The sequence below is a fragment of the Gobio gobio genome, assembly GCF_949357685.1.
Source record: "Gobio gobio genome assembly, chromosome: 18".
Lineage (NCBI taxonomy): Eukaryota > Metazoa > Chordata > Actinopteri > Cypriniformes > Gobionidae > Gobio > Gobio gobio.
The window spans coordinates 3798280-3816571 of record NC_137111.1 but is presented as its reverse complement, the minus strand read 5'-3'; the positions used below and the strand labels follow the sequence as shown (position 1 = coordinate 3816571).

The window sequence follows — 18292 nt, the reverse complement described above, 5'->3', positions numbered from 1 at the left end:
GGTTTTGTGGTGGTTTTGCATGGTCTGGTTGTGGTTTTGCATGGTCTGGTGGTGGTTTTGCATGGTCTGTGGTTTTGCATGGTCTGGTGGTTTTGTGGTGGTTTTGCATGGTCTGGTGGTGGTTTTGCATGGTCTGGTGGTTTTGTGGTGGTTTTGCATGGTCTGGTGGTTTTGTGGTGGTTTTGCATGGTCTGGTGGTGGTTTTGCATGGTCTGGTGGTGGTTTTGCAGGTCTGGTGGTGGTTTTGCAGGTCTGGTGGTTAGCCCTGGTCCAGGATGAGCAGAATCACACGTAATACTCCTTGTTTTTGCTCTTCTTGCTCTGGGCCGCAGCCGGGCCGTCCGCGGGCTTCTCCTTCAGCACGGAGCCGTTGGACTGGGTGGAGTTGCAGATGTAGTTGCGGCTCTCGTCCAGCTGGTACGATCCCTCGTCGCGGTTGCGGTATTTGTACATGGCGTAGAGGAGGATGAGGATGCAGAGCGCGGCCGCCACCACGATGCCCACCACCATCCCTGTGGTGCTGCTGGACTCGCGGAACACCTCTGAGGGCCCGGGGTAGCTCTTCACCACCGGGCCTGTGGGGTTCGCTGAGGAAACACACACACTAAAGCTCAGTTCATCTCTCCGCAATATCCCTCCTTTATTACCCCATCCCTCAGAAGTGAGTTATTGATCTGAAGCTGTCAGCTTTACAGCCAATCACATTCATGATGTTAATAATGAAATCAGACACTGCACCAACAATTTAGTTTCCCAGTGAGTCGAATCATGATTCGGATCGCGTGTCAAACCGCCAAACTGCTGAAATCACGTGACTTTGGTGATTCAAACCGCTGATTCGACTCACTGATTCATAACGCTCTGAACCGCTGATTCGACTCACTGATTCATAACGCTCTGAACCGCTGATTCGACTCACTGATTCATAACGCTTTGAACCGCTGAATCGACTCACTGATTCATAACGCTTTGAACCGCTGAATCAACTCACTGATTCATAACGCTCTGAACCGCTGAATCGACTCACTGATTCATAACGCTTTGAACCGCTGAATCGACTCACTGATTCATAACGCTTTGAACCGCTGAATCGACTCGCTGATTCATAACGCTCTGAACCGCTGAATCGACTCACTGATTCATAACGTTCTGAACCGCTGATTCGACTCACTGATTCATAACGCTCTGAACCGCTGAATCGACTCACTGATTCATAACGCTCTGAACCGCTGATTCGACTCACTGATTCATAACGCTCTGAACCGCTGAATCGACTCACTGATTCATAACGCTCTGAACCGCTGAATCGACTCACTGATTCATAACGCTTTGAACCGCTGAATCGACTCACTGATTCATAACGCTTTGAACCGCTGAATCAACTCACTGATTCATAACGCTTCAAACCGCTGAATCGACTCACTGATTCATAACGCTCCAAACCGCTGAATCGACTCAGTGATTCATAACGCTTCAAACTGCTGAATCGACTCACTGATTCATAACGCTTCAAAGCTTCATGAGGCCGTGTTTTGAAATCGTCATCACTATATAAGTCGTTATTTAGGGTTTTTTTGCACACAAAAACTATTCTCGTCTTCATAAAGTTATTGTAGAGCCGCTGTAGTGAGATGGACTTTGTAACTTTAGTCTTTAGTGTCTTTTAAGGGTCTTGAGAGTGTAAAGTTGAGCCAATGGAGGCCTTTCAGAGCATCAGATTTACACTAAAATATCTTCATTTGTGTCTGAAGATGAACGGAGGTCTGACGGGTGTCCAACCACATGAGGCTCAGTCATTAATGACACAATTTACATTTTTGGGTGAACTGTCCCTTTAAGAGCGCTCTGGAGTACTCCAGCTCTCCTGCAGGGGTGTGAAAGAGCATCAGTGAACTGACCTAACTCACCTGAGCTGGGCTCACACGGGTCGATGTCCTCGTCGTCGCTCGGGCATTCTGCAGACGCCACCAGCAGATCATCCGCCGTCTGGGAAACACATGATAAAGGACAGGCTCTTCAAACCAGATCACACTCAGGGTTCACACTGGTCATGTTGGGTTGGATTAAAGCGCCCCCTGGTGCGATTGCTGGGTTAGTGCGGTTCATCTGAACACATGTGAAGCTGCCATCCCAACCCTGGAGCACCAAACAAGCGGAGCGAGACGCTGAAGAGACGAGTCTCCAAACCAACTCTGGTGCGGTTCCACTGATATATGAACACAACACAGACCAAAGACATGTGAACCAACCAAAAACAGGACGTGATGTCACAAGATGCCACGCTAAAGTCAGCTGATTTGACGACGCGGAAAGATCGGTGTATCCAAAATGAGTAGAGGACAAACGAGGAGCAGCGAGGAGGTAAAGAGCCTCATCATCAGTGTTGGGGAAAGTTACTTTGAAAAGTAATGCATTACAATATTGCGTTACTCCTTTAAAAAGTAACTAATTGAGTTACTTTTTAAGAAAAGTAATGCGTCACGTTACTTTTGCGTTACTTTTTCTCACCTGGGTTGGGCTTGTTTTTGTAAAAAAGTGATATTTTTGTGCAACGGTAAAGACCTCTTCATACCAAAATGTAAATAATGCGCCCCAGGCTGAGGTAAAAATGCAGATTCCCTCATGAACACTAGAGGGCGCAGCTCTGGATAATGAGAGAAGAGGACGCAGGAGAACAAAGTTACACCAATAAAAACAATAAATCTAGTAATTTTCATCATCAAAGCTCAGCAACAAGACATTGGTAAATTAAATATAAAGGTAGATTAAATGCATAAAAATAGTTGTTTTATTTAACATTTAATTATTGGAGGTTTGCATAGTATTCTGATTTTGCATTTGACTGATTTTATTCATTTTGAGGAGGACAGAATCTTTATTGTGCAAGTGAGATGAAAAAATGCTCACATTTAGTCTAGAACTACAATAACCCTCATGTTTACACACACACACACACACACACACACACACACACACACACACACACACACACACACACACACACACACACACACACACACACACACACACACCTGCACTAACTCTCAACATGAGGACAGGAGAGCTGTCAGTCAAATTAATGTGAAAAAGTAACTCAGATATTTTCTTGTAAACTTGAAAATGAATGCGTTACTTTACTAGTTACTTGGAAAAACTATTGTAATATTATCAATATAAGCAGATGTGCGTTTCTGCACACTGGAGGAAATCCTGCTGCTGTTCTGAATGTGTTGAGCATTTGATGAGCTCTTCGTGAGTTCTCAGCTGGTCAAAATAAAACCACACGCATGAGATGAAGGCGTTTAATCAGCACACATTGTTTTGAGTGTTCGGTGAGCAGCTCCGTCGCGAAATATACGTCATAAAAGCCGACCAATCAGGTTGTGACTGTATCCCTACGCCTTTGGTTCAGTAACTTTAGGTTCACTGTTAAAAATGTCAGTGTGAACGCTAAGCGGACCAGGACTATATGTGGTTTGTTTTTGTGTTTTGGTCCGGACCAAACGAACCGAACTACAAGTGTGAACACACTGACTCCAGCTCCAGTTCACTCTTTGTGAATCTCCTCCACATTTTTGAATGGGTTTTGTTTCTCAATCCTCTCCAGGATGCGGTTATCCCTATTGCTTGTACACTTTTTTCTAGCACATCTTTTCATTCCCTTCGCCTCTCTATTAATGTGCTTGGACACAGAGCTCTGTGAACAGCCAGCCTCTTTTGCAATGACCTTTTGTGTCTTGCCCTCCTTGTGCAAGGGGTCAAAGGTCGTCTTCTGGACTGAGAGACCATTAAAGGCCTTTGCAGGTGTTGTGAGTTCATCAGCTGATTAGAGTGTTTCTTCAATATTGAACCTTTTCATAATATTCTAATTTTCTGAGATACTGAATTTGGGATTTTCATTAGTTGTCAGTTATAATCATCAAAATTAAAAGAAGTTAACATCTGAAATATATCAGTCTGTGTGTATTGAATGAATATAATTTACAAGTTTCACTTTTTGAATGGAATTAGTGAAATAAATCAACTTTTTGATGATATTCTAATTATATGACCAGCATCATATATGTGGCGAGTTTTTTTGAGTGAAAAAAGCATTATTTATGAATCATTTTCACAATATTACATAAAAAATAAAAATGATGTGCACGGTTCCTCACACTAGTGTGCTTTAATGTTTAATCAGGAAGTTTGCTTTCAAATGCTTTTATTTTATGAGGTGCCTGCTCTCAGATAAACCAGGCTTACGATTAATCAGATGCAAATAGAAACACAACACCAGTCCTAAATGAAAGAAAACAAGTTGACAAAAAGATTGAATCCAATATTTGGTGATAATATTGCATAATGAGAGGTTTATGAGCAATTTTTTGTATGCAGGTCATTTTTGACTGGGAACACCAATAGTGTAACAAGGTGAAAAAACTCCCCCCAAAAATATTAAAAAAATGATTGAGAAGTAGTTATACCCTGTGTGAACAAAGTCACTGAGTTTCAGTCCAACGCGATAACATTATCTAGTGTTTTCGGGAAAAAGTGATCAGTCACGCCACATTAACCACTTCAGCTCTGCAGCATATTTAGATTTATTTTAGAGAATTAGGCATATCTGAATTTAAAAGAGCGCCCTACCCACATACATTGGAGTAAATTGATAAAAATTGTCTCATTTTACAGAAAACACTCTTTAACAAAGTTGTGGAATATTGCATATATTATATTGTATTTATTCACAATTTTATGATAAACATATATAGTCATATTTTGATTTATTTTTTAATTTATTTATTTGAAAATCTATCATTTTTAATCTGTTTGGTCTTTTTCCCTTCAAAAAGTTTCTGTGGATTCCGCTAGGTGTCAGTAAACAGGGGAAAAAAGATTTTTCTTGATACAATATCTCCTTCCCAAAAAAAGTTATTGAGATTAATCTGTGCAAACTATCTAATAACTCCAGCTCATCTCCATTGATTTTCCATAGCCGCGAGGAAATCGAAAAGAAGGCTCGGCCTCCTCAACTTTGTAAAGGGAGATCTCTGATTGGTCTAGAAGCATGATCGACATGTCTATAGAGAGCTGAGATACTACTGAGATACTGAGTGTATGACGCAATACGTGATGATGTCATCAAAAATCGCGGATAATAAGAGTATTTGTCTGCATCACATGTTTTGATCTGGACATCGGTGACGTATCACAGTGTCATTTGGCCATGCATGCGCACAGACATGTGAAAATGGTCTCATTTTGAAGAAAACAACATAAGGAACGAGCTGATATTGATCCGAACAGGAATATGACTCATGTGTTTGCTTGTTCAAAGGAGTCATTTTCATCTTCGTGATTCTTTTGATAATGTAAAGTGTTGGATCGGTGAAATAAACACAGTATCACTGCACAGTGATATTCTTGAGGATAAGAGCTTTCATTTGATGTATGACTTGTCTATTTTTGGTGAGATTGTGTGATATAAATATGAAATTGATATTATTCATATGATTTTCTCAAGGGGGGTCATTGCGGGGGGGGGGGGGGGGGGGGTATTATCTTGTTCTATGTAACACAAATGCAAAAGTGATTGGGTTATCAAGAAAGCTGAGGTTCTGATCTTTCAAACGATACCATATATGTCTAGTTTTGTGCTGTATAACGTATAGATTTTTTCAAATGATTATGATGATGCAATATTGGAGCCAGGGGTGGGTCGGTGAGGGGCGGCAGCAAAACGGCTTTTATCGCTTGAGTTTCCTGATCAAATGGACAGTGTGTGTGTGTGTGTGAACTCGGAGTGAAGTGTGTTCTGTGTGTGAAACAAGCCGACTGTTTCGGCTTGCATTCGGTTCACACGTGTCCTGAAACGGTTCGGTCGAATACATGTACCGTTACACCCCTAATACAGAATAAAGAAAAGTAGTATCATTTATTAAAAAAATCATGAGAAAATTCTGCAAATATCGCCGTGATTTTTGAGAAATTCAGTCATTTTGTCAGGAGAAATCCTGATGGGATTGGTCGAACAAATAGATGGGGTAGTTTCCTGACCTGCTGGGCTTCTCCTCTCACGTCGTTACAAAGTCCATCTCACTACAGCGGCTCTACAATAACTTTATGAAGCGGCGACAATAGTTTTTGTGCGCAAAAAAACCCTAAATAACGACTTATATAGTGATGACGATTTCAAAACACGGCCTCATGAAGCTTCGAAGCGTTATGAATCAGTGAGTCGATTCAGCAGTTTGAAGCGTTATGAATCAGTGAGTCGATTCAGCAGTTCGGAGCGTTATGAATCAGTGAGTCGAATGAGCATTTTGGCGGTTTGACACGCGATCCAAATCATGAATCGACTCACTGATTCATAACGCTCTGAACCTCTGAATCGACTCACTGATTCATAACGCTCCGAACCGCTGAATCGACTCACTGATTCATAACGCTTTGAACCGCTGAATCGACTCACTGATTCATAACGACTCACTGATTCATAACGCTTTGAACCGCTGAATCGACTCACTGATTCATAACGCTCTGAACCGCTGAATCGACTCACTGATTCATAACGCTTTGAACCTCTGAATCGACTCACTGATTCATAACGCTCCGAACCGCTGAATCGACTCACTGATTCATAACGCTTTGAACTGCTGAATCGACTCACTGATTCATAATGCTCCGAACTGCTGAATCGACTCACTGATTCATAACGCTTTGAACTGCTGATTCGACTCACTGATTCATAACGCTCTGAACTGCTGAATCGACTCACTGATTCATAACGCTCTGAACCGCTGAATCGACTCTCTGATTCATAACGCTCTGAACCGCTGATTCGACTCACTGATTCATAACGCTCTGAACCGCTGAATCGACTCACTGATTCATAACGCTCTGAACCGCTGATTCGACTCACTGATTCATAACGCTCTGAACCGCTGAATCGACTCACTGATTCATAACGCTCTGAACCGCTGATTCGACTCACTGATTCATAACGCTCTGAACCGCTGAATCGACTCTCTGATTCATAACGCTCTGAACCGCTGATTCGACTCACTGATTCATAACGCTCTGAACCGCTGAATCGACTCACTGATTCATAACGCTCTGAACCGCTGAATCGACTCACTGATTCATAACGCTTCAAACCGCTGAATCGACTCACTGATTCATAACGCTTCAAACCGCTGAATCGGCTCACTGATTCATAACGCTTCAAACCGCTGAATCGACTCACTGATTCATAACGCTTCAAACCGCTGAATCGACTCACTGATTCATAACGCTCTGAACCGCTGATTCGACTCACTGATTCATAACGCTCTGAACCGCTGAATCGACTCACTGATTCATAACGCTCTGAACCGCTGAATCGACTCACTGATTCATAACACTTCGAAGCTTCATGAGGCCGTGTTTTGAAATCGTCATCACTATATAAGTCGCTATTTAGGGTTTTTTTGCGCACAAAAACTATTCTCGTCTTCATAAAGTTATTGTAGAGCCGCTGTAGTGAGATGGACTTTGTAACTTTAGTCTTTAGTGTCTTTTAAGGGTCTTGAGAGTGTAAAGTTGAGCCAATGGAGGCCTTTCAGAGCATCAGATTTACACTAAAATATCTTCATTTGTGTCTGAAGATGAACGGAGGTCTGACGGGTGTCCAACCACATGAGGCTCAGTCATTAATGACACAATTTACATTTTTGGGTGAACTAACCCTTTAACGTTTTTTTTCCCTAACGTCGAAAATTTCAGGACTTCAGTCGACCAAGATTTTCTTTGGTTGATTATAGCCCTAATTCTGTGTGTGAAACAATCCGACTGTTTCGGCTTGCATTCGGTTCACACATGTACTGAAACGGTTCGGTCGAATACATGTACCGTTACACCCCTAATACAGAATAAAGAAAAGTAGTTTCATTTATTAAAAAATCATTCTGCAAATATCGCTGTGATTTTTGAGAAATTCAGTCATCTTGGGCAGTCAAAATCTGCCAAAACTCATGAGCAATCCTGATGGGATTGGTTGAACAAACAGATGGGGTGGTTTCCTGACCTGCTGGGCTTCTCCTGCTGTGGTCTGCTTCATCTGGTGGGTGGAGGTGGTGGTGGTGGTGGTGATCTCCATCACTGAGGTAGAGGTCTCCGAGCGATGAACCGTCGCACTGGACTGTGGAGTTATGGAGGAGGACTGAGCTTCCCCAACCAGCCTCACGCTGCCCTCCATGCGCACGTTGGGATCTCCTTCCACAGCCATGTTAAAAACCTTCAGGCCGTTGTAGTAGAAACCAGACATCTGGCCCTGGAAGGCTCGGCTGTGGTCTCTTTCCCATCCGCCGATCTGGATGGTCATCTGGCTGTTGAAGATCGTGAGCTGTCGGCCTGCGGGAGAACACAGTCACTGAGACACCACCAAACTCAGAGCCAGAGACACACGATGGAGGGATGGAAATAATCACGCCTGAGGAGAAGACGGATTATTCGGGTGTTGGCCAATGCAAATTCCCGACAATTCATCATCGCCGTCATGAAGGGGTGCTTATGAAACACAAATAAAACAACACAACAAAACACCGGCGATGCATGTAAGCAGTGGGACTTTGCTAAAAGGCTTTGCTTTAGTTCCTACTGAGATTCCCTGAAGCCTAGCACTGTACAGATCCAGAAATCCTGGAGGAAAACCGGGAAAGAGATTATTGAATGGCTTCTGTCATCATGGAGATGAAAACCAGAGGTGGACAAAGTACACAACTCCATTACTCGAGTGAGAGTAAAAGCACTACTGGTCAAATATTACTCCGTTACAAGTGAAAAGTAAAAGTAAGTAAAAGTACAGAAGTACTTAAATTTCCTTTTTTTATGTCAATGCATTATTTTATTATTTTTGCATTGTTGTATGAATGCACTCTATGCCATGGTGGTTTAAGCCAGTCAGTGATGCTCCATACGACCACATTGAACTCATTTAAATACTTAAAAGTTACAAAGCTTTTTACAAAGCTGCTGTCACTTTAAGGCAGAATGCACAGATCCTACACACTGATACACATCCGATATTCCCCCAACTGTTCACGTTCACTTAAGACATCATCAACTTTGTTTACGTGAATACTTTCCAAAATGAAAATTTGGACATTTTGTGTGTATTGGTCTGTTTAAGTGCGAAAAACACACGAAAGAAAGCTCTATTCAGTTCTCGTGCTCTGCATCTGAGAGGCACAAAAACCAGACTGAACTGAGCTCGTTCATCATCCATACGTCTATGCTTCTCTTTCTCCCAGACATTTACATTTTGCAACAAAAAAAAAACTTTTAAAGAAGAAAAAAAATCATCCACTGACTTGCAAAGCTGCTACAAAAACGACTTTCGACGTTGAGGACCTTGATAGAAATGTAGAGGAGTAAAAAGTACAATATTTGTCTTTCAAATGTAGTGGAGTTAAAGTAAAAGTTTAAAGTACAGATACTCAAAAAGTGTACTTACGTAGAGTCCTCAAGTAAATGTACTTCGTTACTGTCCACCTCTGATGAAAACATATCCATGGCAGATGTTGACTGATTTTAATCTTGTGTAGGTGTGTGTGAACACTATAGTAATATCTACAATAACTGCCTTTTAGCAAGAGGAGTTGGATTGGATGCAAAGGTATGATCATGACACAAAAGAAGACGAGAATAAATCAAATCAACAGTGGCACATTGCATATGAACGTCAAATGAGTATACATGCACATCAAAGTTATTTTAATTTAGTCATTTTCTTAACTTCATGTTACATTTTGTTAAAGGGACTCGTGCTATTTATCGTAAATATTATCTATTTATTATTGTATTATTCAACACAATCACATGCTACAATCAAAATTATCATTGGACCTTTTGATTTGATCATTTAAAAGTTGAAATTACATTAGAGAACAAGTTAACATCTACAGTCCCTTTAACCGACAGTTATGACATCAACTAGTTAATACATGTCCAATTATTACACGCTACATTTCTCTATTTAAATGGCTTTAATTGAATGTTTAAATGATTGGTTTATTTTACATACAAAATGCTACTTATTCTAAGTTTAATCAGTGTTTTTACCTTTGTCGAGTAGCCATTCGTCAACTACTCGACCGAGTCGATATGGGATTCGCTGTCTGGCGATCGCCAGCCGTTCGCTATCAATGCTTCCTTTAAAGTTTAAAGAGACATTTCATTGGTTACAATCCAAGACCAAGGGCTGATTTAAAACTTGTTATTCGAGCTGTTCAAATAAAAAGATTTTAAATCTTAATTATTAAGTTATATTTTAGTTTATATACTGTATATATGTTGGTTTTTAAACCCAATGCAGAATTTATACAAACATAAGAAATACACTGTACATTAAGATCTTTTTTATTATTTAGTATTGCCCTTCAGAAGCTGCATGAGATATTTTCATGTTTTCTACAAGACAAAATAATTACAATTTACACCTGTTTGCAAAAGTTTGCATTACCACGGCTCGTAATATTGAAAAGCCTCAAGCCCCGCCCACCGACTCGTGGAGCTAAACGGGTCGCGCTACCGAGCAATAAACATGGCGGTTCCAGCTCACGTGTGAGAGACATTGTGCGTTTGTTCGCTTCATTTCACCGCGGATTCATTTGTAAACAAGACACAGGTGGAGACTGGATGTGCAGACATATTGAGATTAAAACACAATGCTGTGCTTCTGGATCCGACAGGAACGCTGCAACACACTGATATGAGTTTGTACATGTGTTAGTATTGTATTGTTATAGATCGTTTGATATCTATTGATTACACACCTAAGCACGCGGTCACAGGCTGGAGAAGCTGTTATTGGTTCATTCGGGATCAGACTCGTAACGCCTTGTAACGCCAGCTCGCAAAGCCCAACGTCTCGGGGCTATGTGTGTTTCAGATGGGCTATCTTAAATCTTGAAATAACATTCATATCTGTCTGTCTGTGTGTGTGTGTGTGTGTGTGTGTGTGTACGGTTTGCAGTTATATTCACTGATGATCGGGCCGGTCAAGTAATAAAAAAATAACATTCCAATCAATGGCGAGTAATGAGAGCTGAATCTTTGTGTTTGTTTGATAAAGATATTTTGTGAGTCCTATGAACGTTTCTCCAGACGCTTTCAAAACAATCCCCACATGTACTGAGAGGAGCTGAAGCTCATTAAATATGCAAATCTTATCCAATCCTAGCCGTGGGCGTTTACTTCCAAGTCTTCAGTGAGTCACGCCCATAAAAACCCAGAGTTTTTCAGAGAGCCTCAAAAAATTACTTATTCATTATGTTTTTGAATGTAAAAACCACGCAAACGTCATAAGTTGACCGCAGACAAGAGTATAAAAAAATGACCCCTTTAATAATTTAGGAAGCTAAACACTATAATAAGAACCGACTTTTGAACAGGATGTGTGTAAATTCAGTTATTTTGTCATGTGATATACTAAAGATATAGTATATGAAACAGATTAATTAGGGCAGTACTACATAAGAAAATGCTATTTTATATCAACTCTATTTTTTAAATGATAAACTACTACTGTACACAGACACACACACATACAGTTTACATTATGCCTACATTATATTACTGAAAGATTTTCATTTATTAACAGATTATCATTTTTAAACACAAAGTCGGCAGATTTGTCTTCGTCAGGAAGGAGGTTTATCTGTGCGTGCTTTATTTGGTTTGAATGATTGGAATCATTGTGTTTGAGTGACCCACGTCAGGGGGACTTATGATTGTTAAGGGTGGAATATGATGGCTTTTGTAAGTGTTTATCTCTGTGTTCTCACGATGAGGACACGCATGGTAAGTTCAGCATGCACAAGATGCACTTGAATGGACTCGAGGAACTGTCCACAATCCTCTTCTTTTCTAGGAAAGATGGGCAATCAGCTGCCGTTCTGCTTTTGAGGATCTGATGTTAAGCTTGAGGCTTTGGAAAGTGAGCAGACTGTCTTCTCTCTCGCTCTCCACTTTATTTAAACTTATACACCAATCAGGCTTCCTTCCTTGATCACCTTCCTAATAACAGCCCTGACCCGTCGAGGCATGGACTCCTCTAGACCCTGAAGGTGTGCTGTGGTATCTGGCACCAAGATGTTAGCAGCAGATCCTTTAAGTCCTGTAAGTTGCGAGGTGGGGCCTCCATGGATCGGACTTGTTTGTTCAGCTCATCCCACAGATGCTCGATTGGATTGAGATCTGGGGAATTTGGACTCAGACTCGTTGTTGTGCTCCTCAAACCATTCCTGAAGCATTTGTGCTTTGTGAATGTTGGATACACTTATGCTCTGCACAGTTAGGCCTTGGAGCATGAGAATGGTGCTCATGACCACGACATGATTTGCCTCTGGCCTCCTCATATTGATTTAGGCTATACATTCTACTATTTTGGATCGGGCTAATGTCGCAAACGGAGGACTGTGTCAGAAAGCGGATCTGCCTCGCTTTCCTTAGGATTCTGCTTTGTCAGGTCTCACTCATGCTCCACACAATAATGCCCTTGGAGGACAGAAGTTTTACTTCGGTTTACACAACCATAATGTCGGGGTTATGACAAAGTGTGACCCCGATGGTGCATGTTGGACCCCTTATATTGAGTCACATCCGAAACAGGTGAAAAAGGTGTTAGGAATTAGGAAGATTACTGTACTGAATCTATCAATCTGAAGGATGCATATTCCACTTTCAGATTTTCTGGAGAAAGTGAATAGGGTTTGATTTTTGAACAAAGTTTGCCAGTACAAAGTTCTTCCTATCGGCCTAGCCTTGGCGCCTTGTATATTCACAAAATGGACGCCGTTCTGGCTCTCTTGAGGCTCCACAGGTGTTAAACTACCTTGACGGTTGGCTGATTTTAGCACTACTGGAGGATTTGGTAATTCAACACTTGGTTCTCAATCATCTACAGAGGCTAGGTTTGAGGCTAAACATTCAAAATGTTTCATTGCAGAGGCAACATACAATATTGCATGATGGAAGCGCAATTGTCTCTTGCTTGTGTTTCCATTGTTCCATCTTTACCTGAATCAGTTCAGAGCAGGACCAGAGATCCGTGTAGGTCTGCGTTACAGACTGATGGGTCACTGATTGGTGGTACCATTGGACCTACTCCATTTGAGACCATTTCAGTAATGGATCACTGTCCAGGGAATTCGTTCCTATACTGGCATCCGCGCCACAGATTCGTTAGTTACAGACTCTTACCATGGAGCCATCCCTAGTTTAGTTAGGTGAAATTTGTCACGCAAGACAGTCATGACAGATGCCTCTTTAGTAGGTTGGGGCAGGGTTTACGAATGGCCCCTGGAGTCTGGAGGGGCGATTGTCTCAAATAACACATACATTGCCTGGAGATGGTGGCTGTTTATCTGGCTCAGCCCATTTCCTTCCACACCTTTGAGTCTGCCAAGTGGTTGTGAGAACCAACAACATGTTGAGAGGCGTATCCTATTCTGGGCACAGAACAAGTTTCTGTTGCTGAACCTGGGAGCAGACTTTCTCTCGAGGTTGAACTATCAGGCATTGAGTCTGACTTGGTAGAGGTTTGGCAGAGGTGGAAGGGTAGTCTTTCCTGCCAGTATCCCTGCTTCCAGCAGTGTTGATGAGAATGTAGGAAGACAGTGTGTGTCTTCGATTTGTGGCTTCATTATGACTATCACATGGTTCGGTGGTTCTCGGATGCAAAAAGTTTGCTCCGGCTGGTAAACACCTCTGAACTACCATTTGTTTCTGGTGATTTTGTAATGGTTAAGTGTGGCTCAGTGGCTCCGCCTTCTTGGTCTTGAGAAATCTTCTCTGGTTAATTTCTTCTGTTCAGCCTGTCAGACGCAAGTAAAAACACACCGGAGAGCGGCTTTATAGTACAAACCTGGGGATTTTCATATACTCATACACTGTGGAGGGGGAGATAACTCTTTGGGGGGCACCTGAATAATATAGCCCAAACTCCATACTCCTTCACATTTAAATTCCTTCTCCTTTTGGAAGAGGAATGTCTCAGGTTGTCTGACTCTTCTTGGCTCCCTGAGTTGACCAGGTTTCATTGCTGTGATCGAGAAAGACGGTTTTGGTTTTACAACACTGGTCTTTGACTGTGGGGCCATACTTTGATCTGCTCTGACACATGCACAGGTTTAAATCTGCGATGACATATCTACTCCCTGAGTTCTGGGTTGGGACATCCAGAGTCTAGCTGAAGACCCATCTTCTGTAGTAACTGTAGTATAAATCTTTTAAAAGAGAGGCAGTGAAGCACCCTCTTTTCCCTGGCAGCGAGGCTTCAGTTGAAGAGAGAGCTGCCCTGCGGCCTGGTTTGCCAAAGATGTTTCCACAGTGGGAGGATCCGTCATCCCTTAATCCTACATTCACTGAACATCCAGCCTGGAGAAGCCCTTGACGGGTCCTCGATGGGAAATTGGCTTGTCCCAAAGCCTCTACATTTTAGCCATGTAGGCTGGGACAGCTGGGATAAAGTCTCATTGTGAATTCTCTCTCCATCGTATCGATCTCTTTCAGACGGCCAGTCGATTGAAAACCTACGAGTAGATCCTACAGGGGAGGGTGAGCTCTCAATAATTAAATATGAGACTACCCTGAAGGTCTATGACCCAACTACTGTGATGTTATAAATATTGTGTGAACATAATGTAAGTGTAGGATGTTTATGTCACTATAGAATTCAACTGTGCATTCCCATGAATGTGTATTGGGGTATAGTTGTGTGGTGAACAGAATACTGAAAATCTGCATTGATACTTAAGAAATAACTCACATGAGTTAAAGCAGCCCTATTGAGAAATAATACTGCATAAGTAGTTTGCTGAATAACTACTCAAGTAATTACTTCATAAGTTACTTTAGCGCACCAACAATTCTGCTCAGTGGTGGGATAAAAGCATTTACACAACAGTTACAATGGCATACATTATGTTTTAAATAACTAGGATATGACTCTAGGTCTTTATGACTGGCTTTAAATTTAATTTGGACATTTAATTTCCAATAAACAGTTTACTAAAATAATGGTAACGGTAGGATTGACAATCAAAGAGAACACATAGTAAAAGCTGACAATAGCTTTTCAAATTTATGTGATTATTTAGACATATCTTGTTAATGTAACCGGATCCGCTGGTATGAGAGTCGGACGCTCTAACGATGAGGCTAAAGGCTGCAACCCCTCGCATCAGTCGCTAGAGCGTCTCTTAAGATCAGAGGAGTGAGATTTACTCACAAATCAACCAAGGCCTGAAATTAACTTTTTTTGACCATCAGCCACTGTGACTTTTTACCAGCCACTTTATGTCTCCTCGACATTAAGCCTGTTCACGTGCTTGTCCAGATTTTATTTTTGTGTGTGTTGTACATATAATTTATTCAGAAGAAATATTCTCAACAGTGTTCAGTTGGCTTTGACATATTTAAATCTGCATATCTTTGATATTTTTACCTTTTATAAAGGGCATTTTTTATTTTATTCTTATTAAATATAGGCTATGCTTCAGCTTTCAGTTTATATTCTTAAATTTGACCTATAAATATAATAAGACATTGTACGGCTGTTACCAATCAAATTAAATAATTTACACTGAAAAATTACAACTGCATTAAAAAAAATGTTATGAGATTGTTTTAAATATTTTTGAATATACAAATAAGAAAAGTTGGAAAGAATGTTTAAGCATGAAACTAAAGCACCAGTAGGTGGCGGCAGGTGACCGTTTTAATGAGTGAGTCATTGAGTCGATTCGTTCAAACGGTTGATTCGTTCAAGAATGGGGCAGTCGTTTATGAATAGGTCATTGAATCTTTGATACAAACGATTCATTCAAACACTGAATCATTCAGTAACACTGATTTCTCCTCGAGAGGCTGTGCGAGCGTCAACAGCGCAACATTACCGTCAGTTTATTATACATTAGGCTATATATTATTATCCACTATCGATCGCCACTTGCACTAAATTAATGCAGAATTGTTCTTGCATTTTGTTGATTCCCTATTTTTTTGTTATTGATGTTTTAATCTGTCTAGTACAATTCTCTTTCACTTGCCCCTTCAAAAATCCACTTGTCCCAAAAACATTGTTCTTTAACTTGTAAGAATACACATTGAAGTGCTGTCAAGTTATTAACGAAATCAATATAAGTAATAATAACTCTTACAATAATATTATTATTACTGGTAAAGTTATGCACACACACACACACACACACACGTATAGTCGCATCCTCTCAAACTGCCCAATGAATCCCTCAATTCTCATTGGCCAGTGTGGCAGGTAGATTGACAGTCTTACCCGCCAATTGCAAAATTCACCCGCATTTGGCGTGTGGTCAGGTGTTAATTTCAGGCCCTGACAGCAACTACTAGCTGGCCTCCGTTACACTAACACAAAGTCATCTAAATTGTATAACGACCCATACAATTCCCTGAATAAGTATTGATCTTTTACTAAACAGCTCCTGATTAAAACGTAATTTAAAATGTTTTGCTAAGGAAACACGTCTCATTACACAAGTTATGTGACACAATATCATTAGAAACAACTCGTTTCTCACCTGTGGGGTATCGCTCAATAACAGGCAGGTCGTCCACCTGCAGTGTGGCATTGCCACCACTTCTCGTAAACTTCACTATGTGGTACTTTCCATCATTTACAAACTTTGATTTCTCCTCGATGTTGATGTCATCTGTGCCCACATTAAATATAGCTGTAACGTAGCCTTTCACCTGGAGAAAGCAAAGAGAAACAGATCATATAATCTATGCCCTCTATTCTGTAACTAACGACTGGAACCAGTCGGGGATATTTGTTTGAGATTAACAATCAATATACACGATGAACTTTTAATCACATCAGGCTAATAATAATTACTTGCATTGATTACTCATAAAATATGGTCTGATCTTCATTGACGTTAACACAGTCTGACTGACACAAAAGCAAAATATATCATTGACAGTGCATGCTGGGAAAACATGTGAACTGAATTTAGAAGCTTGTATCTATCATTTATGGATCATTGGTTTCCGCATTTCTGGGTTGTCTTGACCGCACTCTTCAGGTCATGCCACAGCATCTCAGAGGGGTTAAGGTCAGGACATTTAATTGTCTATTCCAGAACATAAACTCGCTGTACGCCATTAGTTTAGCTGATTTCTCGGTGTGCTTTGGATCATGGTGCTGTTGCATCAGCCAGGCTCTGTTAAGCTGGAGGTCATGCTCTGCCCTGGGGCCGGTTGATCAATATTTTACATCTATTTTACATCAACTACAGCTCATGGCTTGGTTTTTGTATTTGGCTGGTTTATTATATAAGGGTGTGTGCCTTTCCAAATCAAATTCAATCAGTAGAAATCGAGAAGATCTGAAAGATGATCCAGAGAGATGGGATGCACACAGCAGTGAAGACTTATGCAATGTGATGTTTCCAGAAACCATGTTCTAGTTTAATTACATTCACTCCATCTATACCTCAGCTTGTGAGTGATATGGAGTAAATCTGCTTTCTCTCGATCTAAGATCAGTCACAAATGGTCTTTTAAAAAGCAACAAATGGCTCATATTTCAATAAATCATGGGATAATTTATACATTTGCATTTAATATATTATACCCAGATGTTCATTTCAGAGTGGAATGATAATCTGATTGATATACTCAATAAACTTGCATTTCTAAAAACAGATCATTAGGGAAGCTGCTCATTGCAGAGCCAATGGGTGGAGCTTGATGTCTAGCTCCCCCTCTGTAGCCCCGCCCTCTTAATGTAATGGGTGGAGCTTGACGTCTAGCTCCCCCTCTGTAGCCCCGCCCTCTTAATGTAATGGGTGGAGCTTGATGTCTAGCTCCCCCACTCTGGCCCCGCCCTCTTAATGTAATGGGTGGAGCTTGATGTCTAGCTCCCCCTCTGTAGCCCCGCCCTCTTAATGTAATGGGTGGAGCTTGATGTCTAGCTCCCCCACTCTGGCCCCGCCCTCTTAATGTAATGGGTGGAGCTTGATGTCTAGCTCCCCCTCTGTAGCCCCTCCCTCTTAATGTAATGGGTGGAGCTTGACGTCTAGCTCCCCCTCTGTAGCCCCGCCCTCTTAATGTAATGGGTGGAGCTTGATGTCTAGCTCCCCCTCTGTAGCCCCTCCCTCTTAATGTAATGGGTGGAGCTTGACGTCTAGCTCCCCCTCTCTAGATCTCTATGTCAGATGGCAATATCTGAAATCCTTGTCCTTGTGGGGACATTTTTTGGTCCTCATGAGAAAAACATCTAGTTTTT

The 18292-nt window shown here is 41.2% G+C and overlaps 1 protein-coding gene across 1 annotated transcript in view; it reads right to left on the bottom strand.

Annotated features, from left to right (window-relative positions):
• Nucleotides 1-285: 285 nt before the first annotated feature.
• Nucleotides 286-18292, bottom strand: part of nrxn1b (neurexin 1b) — a gene marked incomplete at its 3' end in the record, with an annotated part of 141765 nt that continues 123758 nt past the window's right edge. Inside the window, exons 16-20 of the mRNA XM_079843538.1 lie at nucleotides 16581-16752; nucleotides 10084-10173; nucleotides 8048-8373; nucleotides 1908-1986; nucleotides 286-587 (exon numbers count right to left, since the gene is read on the bottom strand). Coding sequence (XP_079699664.1) covers nucleotides 286-587; nucleotides 1908-1986; nucleotides 8048-8373; nucleotides 10084-10173; nucleotides 16581-16752 — 969 coding nt within the window. The remainder of the gene's footprint in view (nucleotides 588-1907; nucleotides 1987-8047; nucleotides 8374-10083; nucleotides 10174-16580; nucleotides 16753-18292) is intronic.